The following is an 18,291-nucleotide window of genomic DNA, read 5'->3' as shown; positions in this document are numbered from 1 at the left end:
ATGACTTAGCCATAACCCTATAAGGACTTCTCAATGGAGCTACGCCCCAAATATGGAGTGTGTTGTCTAACCTCAATGTGTCGTCATGGCATCAGCAAACAAATCAGTCAGCTCCATATATGGCCACAAAAGGGGGCATGCCCATATATGAGCATATACTGATGACATCAGGGATCTCCATATATGGGCATAAAAGGGACAAGGACTGACAGATACAGAGATCATATGTGGGCATATGTCAGTCAGATCGGCAGTGCGACGTAGGTGTGAGGGGCCCGAACTCTAGATGTGAGGGCCGTGTAGATAACGGCCCAAACCTCTAGTATCTTATATCTACTGTATATCTATTTTGGTCAGGACCACTCAAGTCATAATAGATTTAACCATTTATTGCAACAAATGAAATACAGTTATACTTGGCGTTGATGGCTCAAGATGTTCCCCAATTTTAGCTAAGCAGCATGCTAAGAAAAATCAGCAAAACCCCCCCCCATAGGTATACTAGAGTGGGCCCATAGCAAGTATTAATCGGTTTCACTTGAGTCATCAAACTTGAATTGCAGCTTAACTTTAAGGCTATACAACACTGAATTTAAGTTTAACTTTAGAGCCAAGCACACATGAATTTCAGTTTAACATTCAGTTTAACTTTTGGGTTAGGGTTAGGTTAGGGGGAAAAGGGAGGGGCCAAGTATAGCCCCCTGGGGGACCACAGTCAATGAAGTATAAAGGATTACATTTTAACGAGATGTATTGATGGTTATGTGATTAGTGGTGATGAGTTGTAGGCATGTCTGTGTCTTACCTTGCTGAGCTGGGCCATGACCTCCCAGAGGAGACTGTGCAGTATTGACAGTTCCCTGCCCAGGTCGATGTAGCCCTCGAAACCCCCTGCATTGCTAACACTGTCTAGGTTGGAGATCTCATACAGGAACTGCTGCATGGAGCCCCATTCTATTTCTAGAAACTCATTCATAAAGCCCATGTACTCCTCTTTACTGCCAAACCTGTGGGTAGGAGGGAAAACAGTGGAAGGAGGGCGGATGTAAGAGGGGGAAGTGAATGGTGAGTGGATAAGAATGACACAATTATTTGAGGGGCAGAAACACTTACAACAATTAAGCCACCAAATTTAACATTTCAAAATTATGATGAGTTTTAGAAGATTTGCAAAGCAGGTATGCTCTTTTACAGCCATGCTCTTTTACAGCCCTGCCTTGCACACAACAAAAGCAACTACAGAATAAATATAGACACAAATCAATCTATAACAATAATCATACTGTAGTTAGAAATAGATCAAATTATCCGTGGGTATACCATATCAAATTAACAAGACATTTTCCGGGTTTCTCAAAGTGATTTCACGTAGTGCGTAGCGTTATGCACTACGTAAAAGCCTCCTTAGGTAGTGCGTAGCAGCAAACGCGTTTCCAGAAAGCCTTCAGAGCCTACGCAGTACTTTAAGTTACAGTACGTGCTACTTACTACTACGTGGTACTTAACTGGCTTCGGGAGACACTACTTCAGTTGGTTCTCAAGAGCACAGCGTTATGTGTCTACTTAACTGGCTTCGGGAAACACTACACTCCTGGAAGACGTAACTTAGAAGCAAACACGTTTCTCGAAAGCCTTCTCATGATTTGATGCTCATATTTACCGTAGGAAGTATTAAGTCGTTTTTTATTTGCACATGCATTCCAGAAATTCTATAGGGCTAGACCACACACAAGGACAAATGACATCATCAACTTGCGACCGGCATTGTCCCATCTGATTAAAAGATTACTATTTCTAAAATAAATACAATATTTAAGGTGTTTTTAATTATAAATTTGAGTTATAGAGCAATTACAATGTATTAAGGCATATAAGGCTTATTAGCCAGGGATCCTTTTATGGCAGCCTTCTTACCGGAGCCTTCGTAAGGACAGCACGTAACTCCCTATGCAGAATCTCTTTGGGAAACCCAGCCATTGACATTTAACTGCATAAACAAAAGCATACATTCACAGCAGTAATTCAAAGGAACTGACTTGGAGAAGTTAGCCAGGTTCTGCACCACTTTAGCGATAAGGGTGAGGGTGCGTGACGTCTGCTCGTCGGGGTACTCCTGGGTGAGGTTGAAGAGTGAGGGAGACATGACGGCAGGACACAGGAAGCGCAGGAAAAGGGAGCCGCTGATGAGGCGATCAGCAATGTCTTCTCTCCCCCTTTCGGCACAGCGCACTCTCCAGGAGGCGAAGACTTCCTTGAGCTCTCGTGGAAACACACTATTGAGATAAATATAGCAAATGAAATGCGTTGGCTACCACACTCATGGACAGATTTTCTTAATTACTGTGTGAAAGGATCTTAATCTCTTAAAGGGATAGTTCACCCCCAAAATAACTTTTTTTCTATTGATTAGTCACCTCATGGATACTTTTTAGTTTTTATCATATTCCTAAGCCAATAATTTGATGACCAGCAGCGGTTCCGGTAGAAGACACAAAGAGTCTCCTTTGTATCTCCTACCGGAACCACTGCCTACCGGTCCGCTGGTCATCAAATTGTTTGGCTTAGGAATGCGACAAAAATAAATAAATATGAGTGACTAATCGATAGAAAATGAGGCATTTTGAGGGGGAACTATCCCTTTAAGCCCTGTTTTCAATAACAAAACTAAATCCAATTCTTTCAAAATAGTTTTATTTTTTTTATAGCTGATACAAGCTTGCATTGAGAGCTTGTAGATCTAGGGGCCCTATTTTGGCCGATGCCTTACCTGTGAATTAGGCACAAGGGAGCTGGCACTGTCCCTAAACCCGCTATTCATTATGCCGACTCCGTTATTTGCGCCTGGAGGTGTGCCCGTGGGTGTGTTGTTGCGCTTTCCCTAAAATTGCTATCTTGCCCACACACGTTTGGGAAAGCGCATAGCGGATTCTAAAACCACCCTCTATGCCAAATAGAGCGCGTCTGCAATGGACATGGCCGGGGTGCACAACGACACAACATTCGAGGTCTCCCTCTCTCCTAATTGTCAAAGAATCTCTGATCTCAAATTTTCCTATAATCAGCAGAAGTGAGAGTGTCAATTCCTTGTGTCAATTATATTTATATAAGATGATAGTCTATTCAAAGAAGACAATTTGTGCTGCGCGCGATGCCATGCTCTCCAAATTACACACTTTTTTATTTACAGTTTTATTTATCCATTGCACAGGAAATAATGAATGGATTACAATAATATAAAATTCTCTATGATCAGTAATGAGTTCATGTCGGAATTAAGTGATTGTGAATGTGATTGTCACAATTTTACTGTAATCCACAACTGTGACTGTTAATTCCTTGTGTCAATAAATTGTGTTTTTATCAGCAGTTGCCAGTTAAGCTTATCAAAGACTAATACAATGTCGTTTGATCTGCGTTTGCTATAACCACACCAGACCATTTTGTTTAATTAATCCAGAACACAACAGATTGCTGTAATGTTAAGTTCTCTATAACCAGCAATGAGTGAGTGATAATTCTGTGTATGAAATAACATTTTATTCCAAGGCAACACCGCTCTTCAATGGGCAGAGGGGGAGAGAGCGTAAGATTGCATTTGGGATAATGGCTTGTCTTCTCTTAAAGGCAATGGCATCTGGCACGGTGATTGGTTTTATTACTGTGACGCCCAAACCACACCTATGCATAATGTAACGGTTAGCGCAGGTGTTTTAGGGACAAGGCTGGTGTCCGAAGATAGCAACTTTTGCACTGTAGCCTGGCTCCAGCCCCCTGAATCGCTCGCCTCACATTCAGGGTCTGGTGACGCTGTAGAAAGGCAGGGTTTCCTCGGTTAAAAATCTAACTGGCACAATCAGGATCGGGATAATCCAGCATGAACCAATCGCCAAAGAGTCGCACTTTGGCGACGCCCCCACCTCATAAAACGGCTGCACTGAGAGGACTTTCAGACTGAATAATGGTGTGAAACGAAATTAGAATTCAAGAGTCTCAGGGTAGCTGTGCTGCTGATGCTTGCTGCTGCTGATTTAAAACTGCTGCTCACCATTCACCACCCCAGCTACCACCTGTCGTTTTGGATCTACTTTTATGTACTCATACTGGGGATTCTGAGTCCCTATTGGTAGGGAAATGTAATGTGCTTTCTCAGAGTACCTAAAAGCAGATCCAATTCATCGCAAAACCAAAATAAATATATTATAGTCATAAGATATTCAATAGCCCATTGGAGCTTGAACACTGAATCCTTCACAAATTCAAATGATGCATTTGAAGTCGAGGACTTCTTCGATGATTGGGTACATGACTAGGGGTACAATTTAGTTTGCCAATTCCTCTTGAAAAATGAGCAATACCACATGGGCTCTGTCACTGCCAAGCACCACAGTTGGTCTGAGGAAGGTCTGTAGACCAATGATTTTCAAACGGCAATTCAAAATCTCAAGGCACATGTGTATTCATATATTCTTGCAAAATAGCCTCTATAACATGTTCTCACTCTGATCACTTTTTATTTATTTACTATTGCCAAATAAAATGTTTTAAATATGTATTTTTAAGGTATCAAATTTGTATTGGGAAATGTGTACAAAGTACAAAAATAATCATAACATTTTGTATAATTGTATATTGCAATAATGTGTTTTCACACCAGTGTGCCTCAGCACACCGTTTGGGAACTACCTGAAAGTGAGGAGTTTCACTGGTAGGGCATAACGTTTACAGATGAATATGCTATCCCTCCAGTCAGTACTGCAGCAATAAATAACACAATCCCCTACCTGCCGACTTCCTAAATGCAAACACAAGTTTTAGAATCAGACCCCAGTCTCCATGGTGGAGGGAGAGTACCCCAGCGCCACCTGGATAAGCCAGGCCTGACCAGCTTAATGTGTTATCCAGTTATTATTCTCTTAATAATTCTGATCCTCTATTTGAATAATTTGATGTGTAATTTTATTGACTGAATGCCGAAAAAAATAATAAAACAAATCATACCCTCAAGATTGGGACCAGCTAGCATTATTTAGTAACTCAAAACAGTCATTTAGTGTTAAGTTGCTCTAAGTCCCATGGAAGCACAATGCAACAAATCACACTAAATTGCATTGCATTTGCTGACTACTGACCAATGGGAGTTGACAATCTTGCAGAGCGCCAGTTCACAGCACATGCGGAGATTGGCTTGGTGGTCTGGGAGCACTGAGGGCGGGGTCCTCATGGGATCCACCTCACAGTTCTCCTCTGATTCATACAAGGCCCTTATGAACTCCCCTGTGAAAGAACATGATGAAGAACAAAGCTGTACATATCAAACAAGGTCAGTTTAAATTCAATTGAGGTAATTACACGCTCACGGGCAAAATGTTGAATTGAATGTTACTACACCCTTCAAAGTGAACTTAACTAAATATGATGATGATGTTGATAATAATGACGATGACGACGACGATGATGATGATGATGATGATGATGATGATGATGATTTCTATAATAATAATACTTATTATTATTATTACTGATATTGGAAGATCATTTTAGTTTCTTTCATGGTGTCACTGGTGTTTTTTATGCATGAAAACTATTTACTAGTAATTATTGCTAGTGTCATTTCGAAATTGGTAACCTGCACAAGGACAAGGGCATACATGCCACATAACTTTCTCTCTTCAGAATTTCAATCAAAATGTAGTTCGTACATTTGAAATGAAATTTGATTGACTAGAAACAAATTTCCTACGAAAATTTAAGTGTGCCTGCGTTGGCTGAGGAGTTGGCTGAGGGGCTTTGTTGCCGTGGTAGCGAAAAAAAGTAATAGCCTGGTCGGCCCGGTCGTTGCGCACGTTTTGATGTATACATTGGCAGGGGCGTGTCAACCGTGTGGGAGGAGTAGCATTTTGATCCCCCCGGGCGGCCAAAAAAGTCAAGAAAAAAACAGCAAAATAATGATTATAAAATCAATACAAAATAAACCGAAACTCAATAAAGGAAAATTAAAAAAACGAAAAATTTAAGGTAAAAATGGGCATCTAAAACAATGTTTGAAAAAAATCTAATAATTTATTTTAATATATAAACAATTACTCAAATGGTTTGAAGTGCTTGTTTCACCCACTTCTGAAGGTCTGACACAAAAACTGACCATTATACATTTGTTTGCAGACCCCTATTTAGGGGGGGTAGGCGAAGTTTCGGAGCATTTCGGGCACTTTTCAAAACCGGAAGTGATAAATCCACTTCCTGTTGTGACGCATGTGTTCGCAGACCCCTATTTAGGGGGGGTAGGCGAAGTTTCGGAGCATTTTGGGCACTTTTCAAACTGGAAGTGAAGAGGTCCAAGTCTCGGTTGGACCATTGAGCTACATACTCCTCAGAGAGTGTTTTGGTGTAAAAAAAAAAAAAAAAAAAAAAAATATCGGGAAAAAAAAAGTTTGGAAAAAAAAAAAAAATTATCGGAAAAAAAAAAGTTCGAAAAAAAAAGTTCGGAAAAAAATTTTTTTGAAAAATTAAAAATATGGTCCACCCAAAAATATGTCCACCCATCAACCTGCACTCTTAACCGGATCTGTAACCGTTAACATGGGTTTGCATGGGGGACTATAAGGGGGCGTGGCTACGTGGGTGGGGGCGTGGCTACGTGGTTGGGGGTCCCCGGACCCCCAACCCCCAAACATGTCCACCTATCAACCTGCAGTCTTAACCGGATCTGTAACCGTTAACATGGGTTTGAATGGGGGACTGTAAGGGGGCGTGGCTACGTGGGTGGGGGCGTGGCTACGTGGGTGGGGGCGTGGCTATGTGGTTGGGGGTCCCCGGACCCCCAACAGCCAAACTCATTGATAAGCAGTTGGCCATGTGACCGATGAGAGGAGAAGAGATCGTGGTCCATTTCAATGTAAAAGGTTCATTACATCATCATCCTAGATGAGGATGATGATGATGAAGGGTAGGTTTGTAGAAAAAGTCTGAATTTTGGACTGAAAAGGGGGCGTGGCTCCGTTGTTTCGCCTATAACGTCGCCATGGTAACGCGAAACGGTGAGAAAAGTAATGCGGTAAGTGGCCCGGTCGTCCCGCACGTTTTGATGTATACATTGACACTAACGAGTAAACCGTGTGGGAGGAGAAACTTTTTTCGCGGTACGTGCGGCCAAAAGGGGCGGAGTTTCGCTGTTTTTCGCTAATAACGTCGCCATGGTAACGCGTGACGGAAATTCGTTTCCGAGCACATCATTCCCGAGCTGGCCGCACGTTTTGATGTATTTATTGTTGCGGTAGTGTAAAGCGTGCGGCTGTTATGGCTGATCGAACTTTTGCGGCGTGAAATAAACTTGTATTAATAAATATGGCGGAATGCAACAAGTGTGCCACTGCCATTGCATGGCAGGCACACTTAATTATAATTGAAGGAGCTAAATCCCCCAACTTATACCTATAGCATCCTTGAGGTACTTATGTCCGATCAGTTTGAGGTACTCTTCTATGGCTTTGGTGGCCAGGGTGTTCTCTCTGAAGATAAGGTGTTCTCGGTCGATGAATCGGTCTACCTCACACATTGCCATGTCTGACAGGAAATCCTGTAAAAACGGAAGCATTAGAGTATGTAAAATAATAAATATTGCTGCTCTGTCACATTTGTTGTTTGTGTTTAAAAATCAAAAGGCAAAAATCACAACTAAGTTTTGATTTCTCAGGCCATCTGGCCAATTTTCATTGGTTCAACCTAATGCTGTGTATCATTATGCAGAAAAGGTCACACAAAAAAGGTCACTTGTAAAGTACTGCTGGTGTAATATGCTTAATATGCACAATTTAGTATTATGTCTAAAATCGATATAAAAAAAAGAAATGTTGTTAAAAAAAAGAAATCAGATGGGATCTGCCTCTTAGAGGAATCAATGTGCTGTACCTTAGCTTTCCCTGTGCTCTGCAATATGTGCACCAGTGCACAGGCCACCTCCTCTTTGCTCTTGACACTCAGCACAGGCTCCAGAACAGCGCACAGGGTTCGATAGTTATTGGTGACATACTCTGCAAACTCCTTGTACAGCTCCATGGGCAGTATGCTCATGGTCTGGTAGCGGGATTTGAGGCGTATGGATGCGTTGATGACCTTTCCTCCTCCTCCACCAGCTCCCTTAGTGAGGACGCTCGGCTGGATGACAGGGTACCACTGCTCAACGAACTGTCGGCCGGTGATGCTTGAGATGGGGATGCTGACCAGCCCTAAGTATGTGCTCTTTTCCTTAAAAGCAAAGGATGAATCATAAAACAATTAAAAAGGTGGAGGTAAAAGGCACAACTGGCCACAAGAACCCTGGCTTTTATTGCATTTTGTTTTGCAATTCATATTATATAATTACACTGTATATACTATAGGACAAATACAGGTATATAATAACCACAATCTGTGGTCTGCGTTCCCTAATTTTGCATAGCATGCTGCTTAGCAAAATGTAGGGAACATCTTAAGAGCAGAGCCATTAACGCCAAATTTAACTGTAGTCCATTTGTTGCAATAATCTACTTAATGAAGTGAGTGTTCCTGACTGAACTCTACAGTACATGCTTTTCCTAATAATGGGGAAGAAGGACGTCATATTTTTGTACGGTTTAGATATGGCTGTCATTAGTCAAACTTGTACATTGTCAGCGTACTATTGCTGACACATCCACATCAGGAATACCACATCCATGGTGCCGGTTTAAACTCATACTTGGAAACATAGGCGCTGACAGGAGATTTCTGAACTCAGAGGAAGCGCTGGGCTGGGTTATCAGCCGAGCGCATCATCTTACCTACCCTGCATTTTACCACCCTAAAAATAGAGGCCAGAGACGGGGCGGCCATAGCTGAGTGGTTAGTGAGCCAGCTGGCCCTGGTTGCCCCAGGTTCGATTCCAGGCTATCCCAGCATATGTGCCGATGATATGAAATTTGTCCCTGAGCAAGACTCTTAACCCCAATTTCTCACAGGTTCTCATTGGAAACAAGACCGCAAGGACTTTCATGAACGACCTGTTAAAAGGAATTATCCTTATCCTAGACCAATAACGCGACATCATGCATGTATGGCGTGAGCTGTGATTTGTCTATTTATGTGGGGAGATACCGTAGGCTACAGACAATGTGTAGTCTTACGATAGGATATAGATATACCACTATTATGCTATGCTATTATCATTTGCACACAAAAAAACATATAACCACAATCGGTTCACTTGGTCTCAGAGGGGTATTTAGCATAACACTGGTGAGACTATTACCCATGACTGAATATAAATCTACTTTGAGTAGCAATTTAAGTTGCAAAATTAATACTTCATTCATTTTATAAAAAAAAAAACACCAAAACAATCAGATTCCCACATTACATAATCTCCCTCACCTTGCGTCTTTTCTTGTCTGTCTCCTTGTATAGATGAAGGCGTAGGTTGCGGACAGCTGGAAGGTTGTTGAATTCAAAGTGCTCGCCCCAGAAGACTGTGTCAGTGCGGGGTTTGCTGGTGGTGCGTGCATACAGCATGTCATCCAGGCAAAGTTCGCAGTAGTAGCGCTTTTTGGCTGGAAGCTCACGGGCCTCTATGATCCAGAGTTTGAGCACATTGTCTACCCTCCGGCTGTTGTCCTGTGAAGTCAAACTTATTCGTGAAGTACTTAACAAACTGGGTGTGTCACAAATAGGTACTGTAGAATTTAAAATGAAAATAAATGATAAGAACACACAAAAATATAGCAAACTCTGAGATATAGGGCCAGAGCTTGTGCATCTTGGAATGTGTTTGTGCGGGTTTGTGTATGTGTGTGTGCATTATGTTTGTGTGAATATAGGAGCACCAGTCATACTGTAGCTGGGAAGTAGAAGAAAGGAAAAATAAGAGCTGATAAGTTGGGCATTAAAGCAGACTGTAAGGTACAGAGTAATAAATAGGTCTGCAGTCTGGACCTACGTACTGACAGAGATGAAGGCAAGATGATGAAACAACAAGAGGAAATAAGAGACAGGGAGAAAGATAAGAGAAGAAATGGTCCCAGTGGGTAAAAAAAAGGAAAAAAAGAATCCATCTGCGTATGAAAAGAAGCCAGTGACACAATGAATGTGCTGCCAGGATGAGAGGCACAGGATGGATTTATGACTTGTAATGTTACTGGAGAAAGCTGCATTTTCTGAGAACGATCACAAAGCCCCAGCTATATTTGACATTCCCCTTGGGAGTAGAGAGTGCTGCGTTGATTGCAGAGAACAATTTTTTGTCAGTGGGGGCACCATGGAGAAATCAAACCCCATTCTCCACATGGTGGTAAATGGTAAATGGTCTGCATTTATATAGGGCATTTCCAGTCAACTACTGTAGTAGACCCCTGAGCGCTTTACAATGTACTACACATTTACCCATTCACATACCAATGGCGGAGTTAGACATGCAGGGCGCCTGCTCATCGGGATCAGTTCAGGGTTCAGTATCTCAAGAACACTTCTACATGAAACAGAGAGGAGCAGGGGATCGAATGGGAACATTCCGGTTCCAAGACGGTTGCTCTACCTCCTAATTAAGCCACTGCCCCCCCACCTTATTTTTTCACAGATTTTGCACCCAAATTCCATTTTAATGAAGTTGAGGACATAACAAGATGATTTTGTAGTGTGTTTTGTGGGGTTTTTTTTTGTGACATGACAGACTTGAATCTCAGTTCACTGGAACTATAGGAAAGTCTAAAACTATAGTTCAAGTCAGACCGGCCGCATGCTTCACTATATTTAGTTCAGCCTCTACCAGCACCTCTAAAGTGAAGGGCACTGTGAGACTCCCACAATAACTTTAGAAGATATGTAATCACCATCTAAAACCTCAAATATTTGCAGACACAATACTACTGTAATACAGGTTAAAACAAATGCATAATGAACTAAAGAAATAGCAAACATAACAAACAACAAAAAAATACTTCAACCACACCCCTCTCTCTTCCCTGACCACTTGGTACTGTAGGTACACAGCCTGAATGTAATTGACAGTCTTAACAAGGTGATTGACATCAGTTGGAGGGGCCTGCTTACTGGAACTACAGGAAACATGGTCCAGGAAGAACTGAGATTCAGTTACAGTATGTCACAGATTTGGAAAAATAAAGCACAGAAAAAAAACACAAAAAACACAGAATCAGTTGTATTATGTCCTCTACTTCATTAATATAGGATTTGGGTGCAAAATCTGTAAAGTCCCACTTTAAGTTCTCAACATGTGTGGTGTTTGATCATCAAGGCCAACCTCAATGTGGCACTGATTCCAAACTTTTGAACGGCAGTGGACATCTGGCAGCTCAGACATGTCCTTTCACATGACTTTAAGTCCTCACAATGTCATTTATGTTCCTGATTTTCTTCACTCATCTATATAAATGGTAATCAAATATTGGAGGATGTAGTTATGGCTGTTTGCCTTGAAAAAAATTGAACCGGGAGATAGTTAATGACAATGAGCATCCCTGCCTCTGCAGTGAGTCTCGTATCTGCAGATGCATCTAGTCTCGGATGCAACATGCTTGCTGTTTGCGAGAGCCCCTGTATCGAGTCCTTGAAGCACCATGATTCAGCCAGGAACCCCTACGGCCTCAGCATCTGGATGAGTCATTCAGCTCCGGTGGCATTTTGTCTCAGTTTGGCTCTATAACTTGTGGTCGACTGGTTGCCATAAAATGCACTGTTAATTTTTTGGGGGGATTTCTTTTTGGAATCTGAGAGAAAATTGGGATGTGTATGTCTCCTCCCTAGACCTGTGAGATCCATCCATCTATCTAACCTCATCCCAGACTGATTTTGTTTGTGTCATTATACAGGTATGTCTAAAGGGCAACGTTCCTGTATGTTCCTGTTTATGTACTTTGGGGGTGGAAATAAAGATTCCGCCTCTACATACTGTGTGTGTGTGTGGGTATACATACATACATACATACATATATATATATATATATATATATATATATATATATATATATATATATATATATATATATATATATATATATATATATATATATATATATATATATATATATATATATATATATATATATACATACATATAAATAAAATGTAGAGGCAGCTATTGTCCAAGAAAAACACATATAGACAAAGAATGGCATTCACACACAAAAATGAAGCCGTGCGCTCCTGTTGATGACAGACAACAACGAGAGACAGGGAGGAGAGAGAGAGACACACAGACAGAGGGAGGGCTCGTCCTTTTTCCTCTACCGCATCCCTTTCTCTCCCCTCACCTTGTTGGGCTTGACAGCTCTCTGAAGGTTCTCGATCCATTTGTCTCTCTCTGCAGCTGAGCGACACGCAAAGCACTTGGTTCCCGACGCCGTAGTCACCTGAGGTTAGCCAATGGTAACATCAACAACCACAGCCATTAGTATCTATGGAGACTGTAACCAAGGTGCTATTACAATGTCTGTTTTTTCAGTCAGAACTTTTGGTATGTTCAACTTAAAAAACAAAAAGATATAAAATGTTTTTCTTTTGTTTGTTTTTGTAAAATGACAGAAAATTAAAAGGTGGGGCAGGGGGCACATTTTGAACTTTAAACACAAAAACTGCTGTTTTTGTGCCATATATATGGCATATATATAAAAACTCTGAATGAATTGAAAATTATATTATATACAGTATGTGTGTATATATATATATATTTTTTAACATAACATTTTCAATTAATTCAGAGTTTTTTAATGATTCACTTTGTTTGTAAAGATTGTTCTTGAGTGGGTGTGGGTGGGTGGCTGGGTGGGTAGGTAGGTGAAGTCCCACCTCAAAGCAATACTCCTGTCCCAGGATACTTGAGTGGACTGGTTTGATGACGGCATCTTCATCCAGGGTGAGGTCCAGGGCCTCAGCAGCACTGCTGGGGGACAGCAAAGACTCATGGGAGTGGGACTCTTTGAAGCTCTGCATCAAACGTGTCCTGGTGATCAGAATCAGAGAGCGGGGGGGGGAGAGAAAGGGAGAGGTCTCAGAGAGATTCTCATTGGACAATCGACACCTACAGAGATTTTATTTGTAAAAGAAAATAATAATATAGAGACACAGAGGTAGGGCTAAAGCAAAAATAATATAGAGACACAGAGGTAGGGCTAAAGCGGAATAACTTGCTTTAATTTGACCTGTGTATTTACATTCTGTATTTATTATAAATACAGAATAATATAAATACCACTACCTCACATGCATACATACAAGGTGACACAGAATTATCGATACAGTGAGCGAGCATAGCTTACTCAAAATATAAAATGTAGTACAAGGACACTGTTGTGGCAAATCTGCTGGCAGTTCCATCCACACAAAAAGGAAACATAAATTGTGCTTTGCTAGACACTGACAACACAAAGTGTACATTCTCTGCATGTAAATAGAGTGGATAACATAACCCTTTCATTTTCAGTGTCCATATTTGAATGAATTGACCAACATCCCACAACTCTACCTCAGAATGTGTGTGCAATACATTTCAGCAAGCATTTAGCATGTAAATAAAGGTAATAAAGGGAATTTGTAGTTATCCCTGGGGGGAAATTACTTCTCTGCATTGACCCAGTAGTGGCTTGCTCCAAGTGAGAGCACAGGGGAGCATTTGGGAGTTAAGTGTCTTGCTCTGGGACACTTAATCAGGCAACAAAAAGGTTGCCTGATTCGATGCTCGGATTGTGAGCATCGAACCAGGGACCTTCCGATTCCCAGACGGAAGGTCCCTGGTACAGTACATTAGCCGCCTAAGGATAATGTATTGAACACACATACTGATACTTAGCACGTGTGAAATGTCAGCTACAGATTAAGATTTTATTGCATCAGTCAAGAGAGAAGTTCAAACAATGATACATAATAAAATGACTTTTATATATTTTTTTATATCATGACAGTTTATTTCTCGTCAAACCAGCTCAATAAACCCGGCTTGTTCTTGGGTCAGAGGTTTAGATAACGATGATTTCCATCTTAACCTGACACATTCATTCATCCAGACCAGCAAGTAAATCCTCAGTGTTTTTCTTTATCCATTCACAACTACAAATGTAACCAAATGTACCCCGAAATGAACATGAGCTTGTACTTTGTAAAACTGTAGATACTGCAAGGCACACAGCAACATGTGAATACGGGTTGTCTCTAAAGCCTGTCGGTCATGCTTGCCTACACTCACTTATGTACTCCCACACACATACTCCCTTCCAGGAACACACACATCCATGCAGGCACACACACACTCACTCTCATGGACCCGCAATCACTCATATTCAAGCATGTCTGCAGATGGAGCTCGGCAGACACACACACACACACACACACACACACACACACACACACACACACACACACACACACACACACACACACACACACACACACACACACACACACACACACACACACACACACACACACACACACACACACACACACAGCAAACATTAAGTATATACTAGGCAGCCAGCACCATGTTGGACATGAACAGAGACAGTGGAATGAGAAGGACAGGGGTAAGGGCATTGACACAGACCACAGAGAAAAGAGAGGTAAACACAGAGAGAGAAAAGAAAGGATAAATTCCCTACTAAGAAGTCCCTGTTGCAGCTGACTTTCTTTCTCTGTCCTTTCTCCTCCACGTTCACACTGTCTTTATGTACTGTACGTTTAATCACAACTCTAATCATCACAGCAGCACCGGGTATACATGTATGAGAACGGGGGAGCGAGAGAGAGAGAGAGAGAGAGAGAGAGAGAGAGAGAGAGAGAGAGAGAGAGAGAGAGAGAGAGAGAGAGAGAGAGAGAGAGAGACAGATAAAAATAGCACCCAAAGGAATGAGTCAGAATGAGGGAAATAAAGGAAAATGGAGAGTGGGGGGAGGTCATGAGCGGAGCCGATACCAGAGAGAGAGAGAGAGAGAGAGAGAGAGAGAGAGAGAGAGAGAGAGAGAGAGAGAGAGAGAGAGAGAGAGCAAGGGAAAGGACCACTCAGAGGAAATCAGGTTGTTTGTCTGTTATGTAAACTGTGGATCCTTTTGAGAAGAAGGGATGGCAGGGTACAGTAGATGAGACATGCGGTATGAGAATGCCCCCTCTCTCACTCTACCGCCTTTCTTGTCTCTCTACTCACTGTCACTCTCAAATAATGCTGAAAAAATTATCAGAAAAAGGGAAAAAAGTACTGCATCGGTTCTGCATCAACGAAAGAAAACAACCAAAGTCAAAATGGTGGCTGGCCCAGAGGTTGCTGTATGCTGTAGGGAGGGCCTTGGCAAACACACCTCGCCTTCACAAGCAGCTTGACCTTGTCTGCTCTCTGGCCAACCGGGGATAATAGACACGCGGCACCTTCCCAAATGAATAAATCATTTGGATGCACAGCTTGGCCAGACACCTGGACTGGAAAATGTTTTCGCACTACCCTGGGTGAACTTTCGACCCTTATCATGGATATCAAGAGGACCTTGTTAACATTTCAAAGTCAGAGGTTGACTTGGCTGTAGTAGGGTCAGCGTCTGCACACAGTAACATCCTCAGTGTTCATTTAACTCTGAGTGTACAAATGTAATGGGTCCATTTTGTTACATTAGTACAGTTTCAGTTACAAATGTATAAATGAACACTGGATTTTACTGTGTTGTCCAGTAAGGGGCCACTGAGAATGCCTTTTGAGCTGTGGAGCGCTCGCATGCAGCGTTTATTAACACCCACAACTTCAGACCGATCAACCATTGCTGTGCTCAACTGTCCTGATCTATGTTATTAGCACAAATAGCTTAGCTGAAACAAAGTAAACAGGCTTCACATGGTTGTGTGGAAAGGATTCAACGTCGGGTCGTAAATTACCGGGTTGTCAGACACAACCAGGATTATCAAAAGGTGAACTGTTTCCAGCTTGAAGCGCCCAGGTCACGATGCTCGGGCACTGGGAAGAGGATCGCACCAGTGCGTCTTTACCAAAGAAATGCATGGCAGACTGGCAACTCAAGAGACGTTCTCAGTGGACACAGAACCTAAGACTACAGATTCTCTTGCATAAATGCATTTTTGTGAGATTCTGGAAAATGAAAAATCCTGAAAACAATAATATCTCAGTGAAAAAGTAGCTAGATTTCCATAAACTATTCATATTTTTACCACTGGCTATAGTTGAGTTTGAATCTAATATACATATAGTCAACAACACTATATAACTTGGAAATCTATAAACTTTAAATCATGTTATTCACCCCCATAAGAAAGATCCTTTACAAAAAAAAGCAAATCAAAGTACCAAAGTAGTAGTCAAGTACCAAGACCACAAAATAAAAGGGATCCAATGAATTTACATCACACAGAATATGAATAAGAATGTACCTCTTGTGCTGCTGTGGTGAAGAATGCCAGTATGGCTGTAGCTCAATGACACAGAGGAGGTATAATTAAGCAGATATCCCACACACTGCCTTATTATGGGCTGTACAGCTGCCACATGGCTGTCTATTGGTTGCCATGGAGAGTCCAGGCCAGGGTCTTTTTTCACAGCCTGTGCAAAATCTCCATGTTGAACGACAGCAACGCTACTGAATTATTGTAAGTGTGAGTGCCACTAGAAGGAATGAATGTGAAATAAACAGTGAGTGATGGACGCACGCACACATCCACAACCACGCACAGGGGTGTCACGATACACACATTTAACGATACGATACATGATATTTGGCTCACGATATCGATACGATATTAATATATTTTTTCATTATAATTTTCTTCAAATGATCATCAACATTGGCCATCATCTATAAAGCACTTAAAAAAGAAACAAAGTTACAAAGTGCTTTACACACAAAAAGAAATAGAATTATACAAGCTTAAGAGACAAGTGAAGAAAATTCTCATTAACTGTAAACCACATTGTTTCAAAGGACAGATAGACACTAATAACACATATAATATAAACACTGAATAAGTATAAATTCCACCAACCTCATAGTCATATTGTTGTCATCTGGACTTTACCAACCAAGTAAAAAGTGTAATTTCACAGAGGGTTACTTGTAAAAATCTCTAGACCAGATTAGATATATATTTGATATATATATATATATTTGACAGTGCAGAAACATTATGATTACTGTGATTATGGTAAGCTCACATTTCATATCACTTTCAACTTTATAAAAACATATCGCAATATAGTATGACGTTTTAATATCGCGATATATCCCGGGACGATGCATCGTGACACCGGGAATCGCACAGATTTCTACAAGCTGGGGCGGCACCTGTCAGCGGGGAGTGTTGGGCGGGAGGGGTAGGACGAAGGCTCTTACGTCCTTCCGTTGGGGGCGCCTCACTGGTAGGCGAGTACAGTATAGGATACAATAGCAGTGACAACCCACAAGTGTGTGGGGAAGGATTAATTGGCATAACGGGGATTGGGGAGGATATGAAAAAAAAAGCGGGGAAAAAAGCGTCAAAGACAGTGTGCAGATTTTTGGGCGGTGAAACCGCCCCTATAAGTGAGGTTTGGATATTTGTACAACAAATCCTGCGCTGTGATTGGCCAAAAATGATTGGCCAGTGTCACATGACACATGTGCATAGCCCTATATAAGAAACCATAACTTAAAAAAACCCATATATATATTTTTTTTTAAAGTTATGGTTTCTTCCATCATAAAGAGTGTTTCAATAAATGTATTTATCTTTTGTACATGATTGGTTGACTCCATTCAGTATTGTGATTAGCTAGCAAGACACCGCCCACTTCACACAGGGTGTGATTTTTTCTTTCTTTTACCACTTGCAAAATCTTCACAGTAGTGTTGATTTTGACAGCAAATTTAGATTTAGTTTTATTCCTAATCTTTAGAATCTAATTCAATCTGGTCATATTTTAGTAATCTGAAATGTTTTACTGTTAGTCTAGTTTTAGTCGACTAAATATCAGAAGATTATAGTTGACTAAATCTACAGTTGATTTAGTCGACTAAAATGTATCTTGGCGGTGCCTTAATGGCGTCATATTGGCTGATTTTACACTTGGTTGCATACTGAAAATAGCCGATCTGCAAGCTCACATTGTGAGCTCGCGTTGTGAGCTTCTGAGCGCAAACAAACAAAAAATGAGTTGTCTTTTAGTTCTGGATCTCTTCTCCACTAGTCCCTCACTAACATTTTAGTCTAGTTTTCATTTGTCGACGAAATTGTCAATATATTTAGTCATAGTTTTAGTCATCATAGCTTAGTTTTTATTTAGTTTTTATTTAGTTTTCGTCA

At 41.2% G+C, this 18,291-nt stretch overlaps 1 protein-coding gene across 1 annotated transcript in view; it reads right to left on the bottom strand.

Annotated features, from left to right (window-relative positions):
• The window catches only part of syngap1b (synaptic Ras GTPase activating protein 1b), a 168,931-nt gene that overhangs the window by 24,693 nt on the left and 125,947 nt on the right, over positions 1–18,291 (bottom strand). The window contains exons 7-14 of the mRNA XM_080426138.1: positions 12,814–12,967; positions 12,279–12,377; positions 9,388–9,627; positions 7,909–8,244; positions 7,432–7,576; positions 5,130–5,274; positions 2,037–2,273; positions 806–1,007 (exon numbers count right to left, since the gene is read on the bottom strand). Of these exons, the coding sequence (XP_080282264.1) occupies positions 806–1,007; positions 2,037–2,273; positions 5,130–5,274; positions 7,432–7,576; positions 7,909–8,244; positions 9,388–9,627; positions 12,279–12,377; positions 12,814–12,967 (1,558 nt within the window). The remainder of the gene's footprint in view (positions 1–805; positions 1,008–2,036; positions 2,274–5,129; positions 5,275–7,431; positions 7,577–7,908; positions 8,245–9,387; positions 9,628–12,278; positions 12,378–12,813; positions 12,968–18,291) is intronic.

Source organism: Gymnoscopelus braueri, assembly GCF_963280865.1.
Source record: "Gymnoscopelus braueri genome assembly, chromosome: 4".
Taxonomy (NCBI): domain Eukaryota; kingdom Metazoa; phylum Chordata; class Actinopteri; order Myctophiformes; family Myctophidae; genus Gymnoscopelus; species Gymnoscopelus braueri.
The sequence above is the reverse complement of the archived record's forward strand: the minus strand, read 5'-3'. Positions and strand labels throughout refer to the sequence as shown.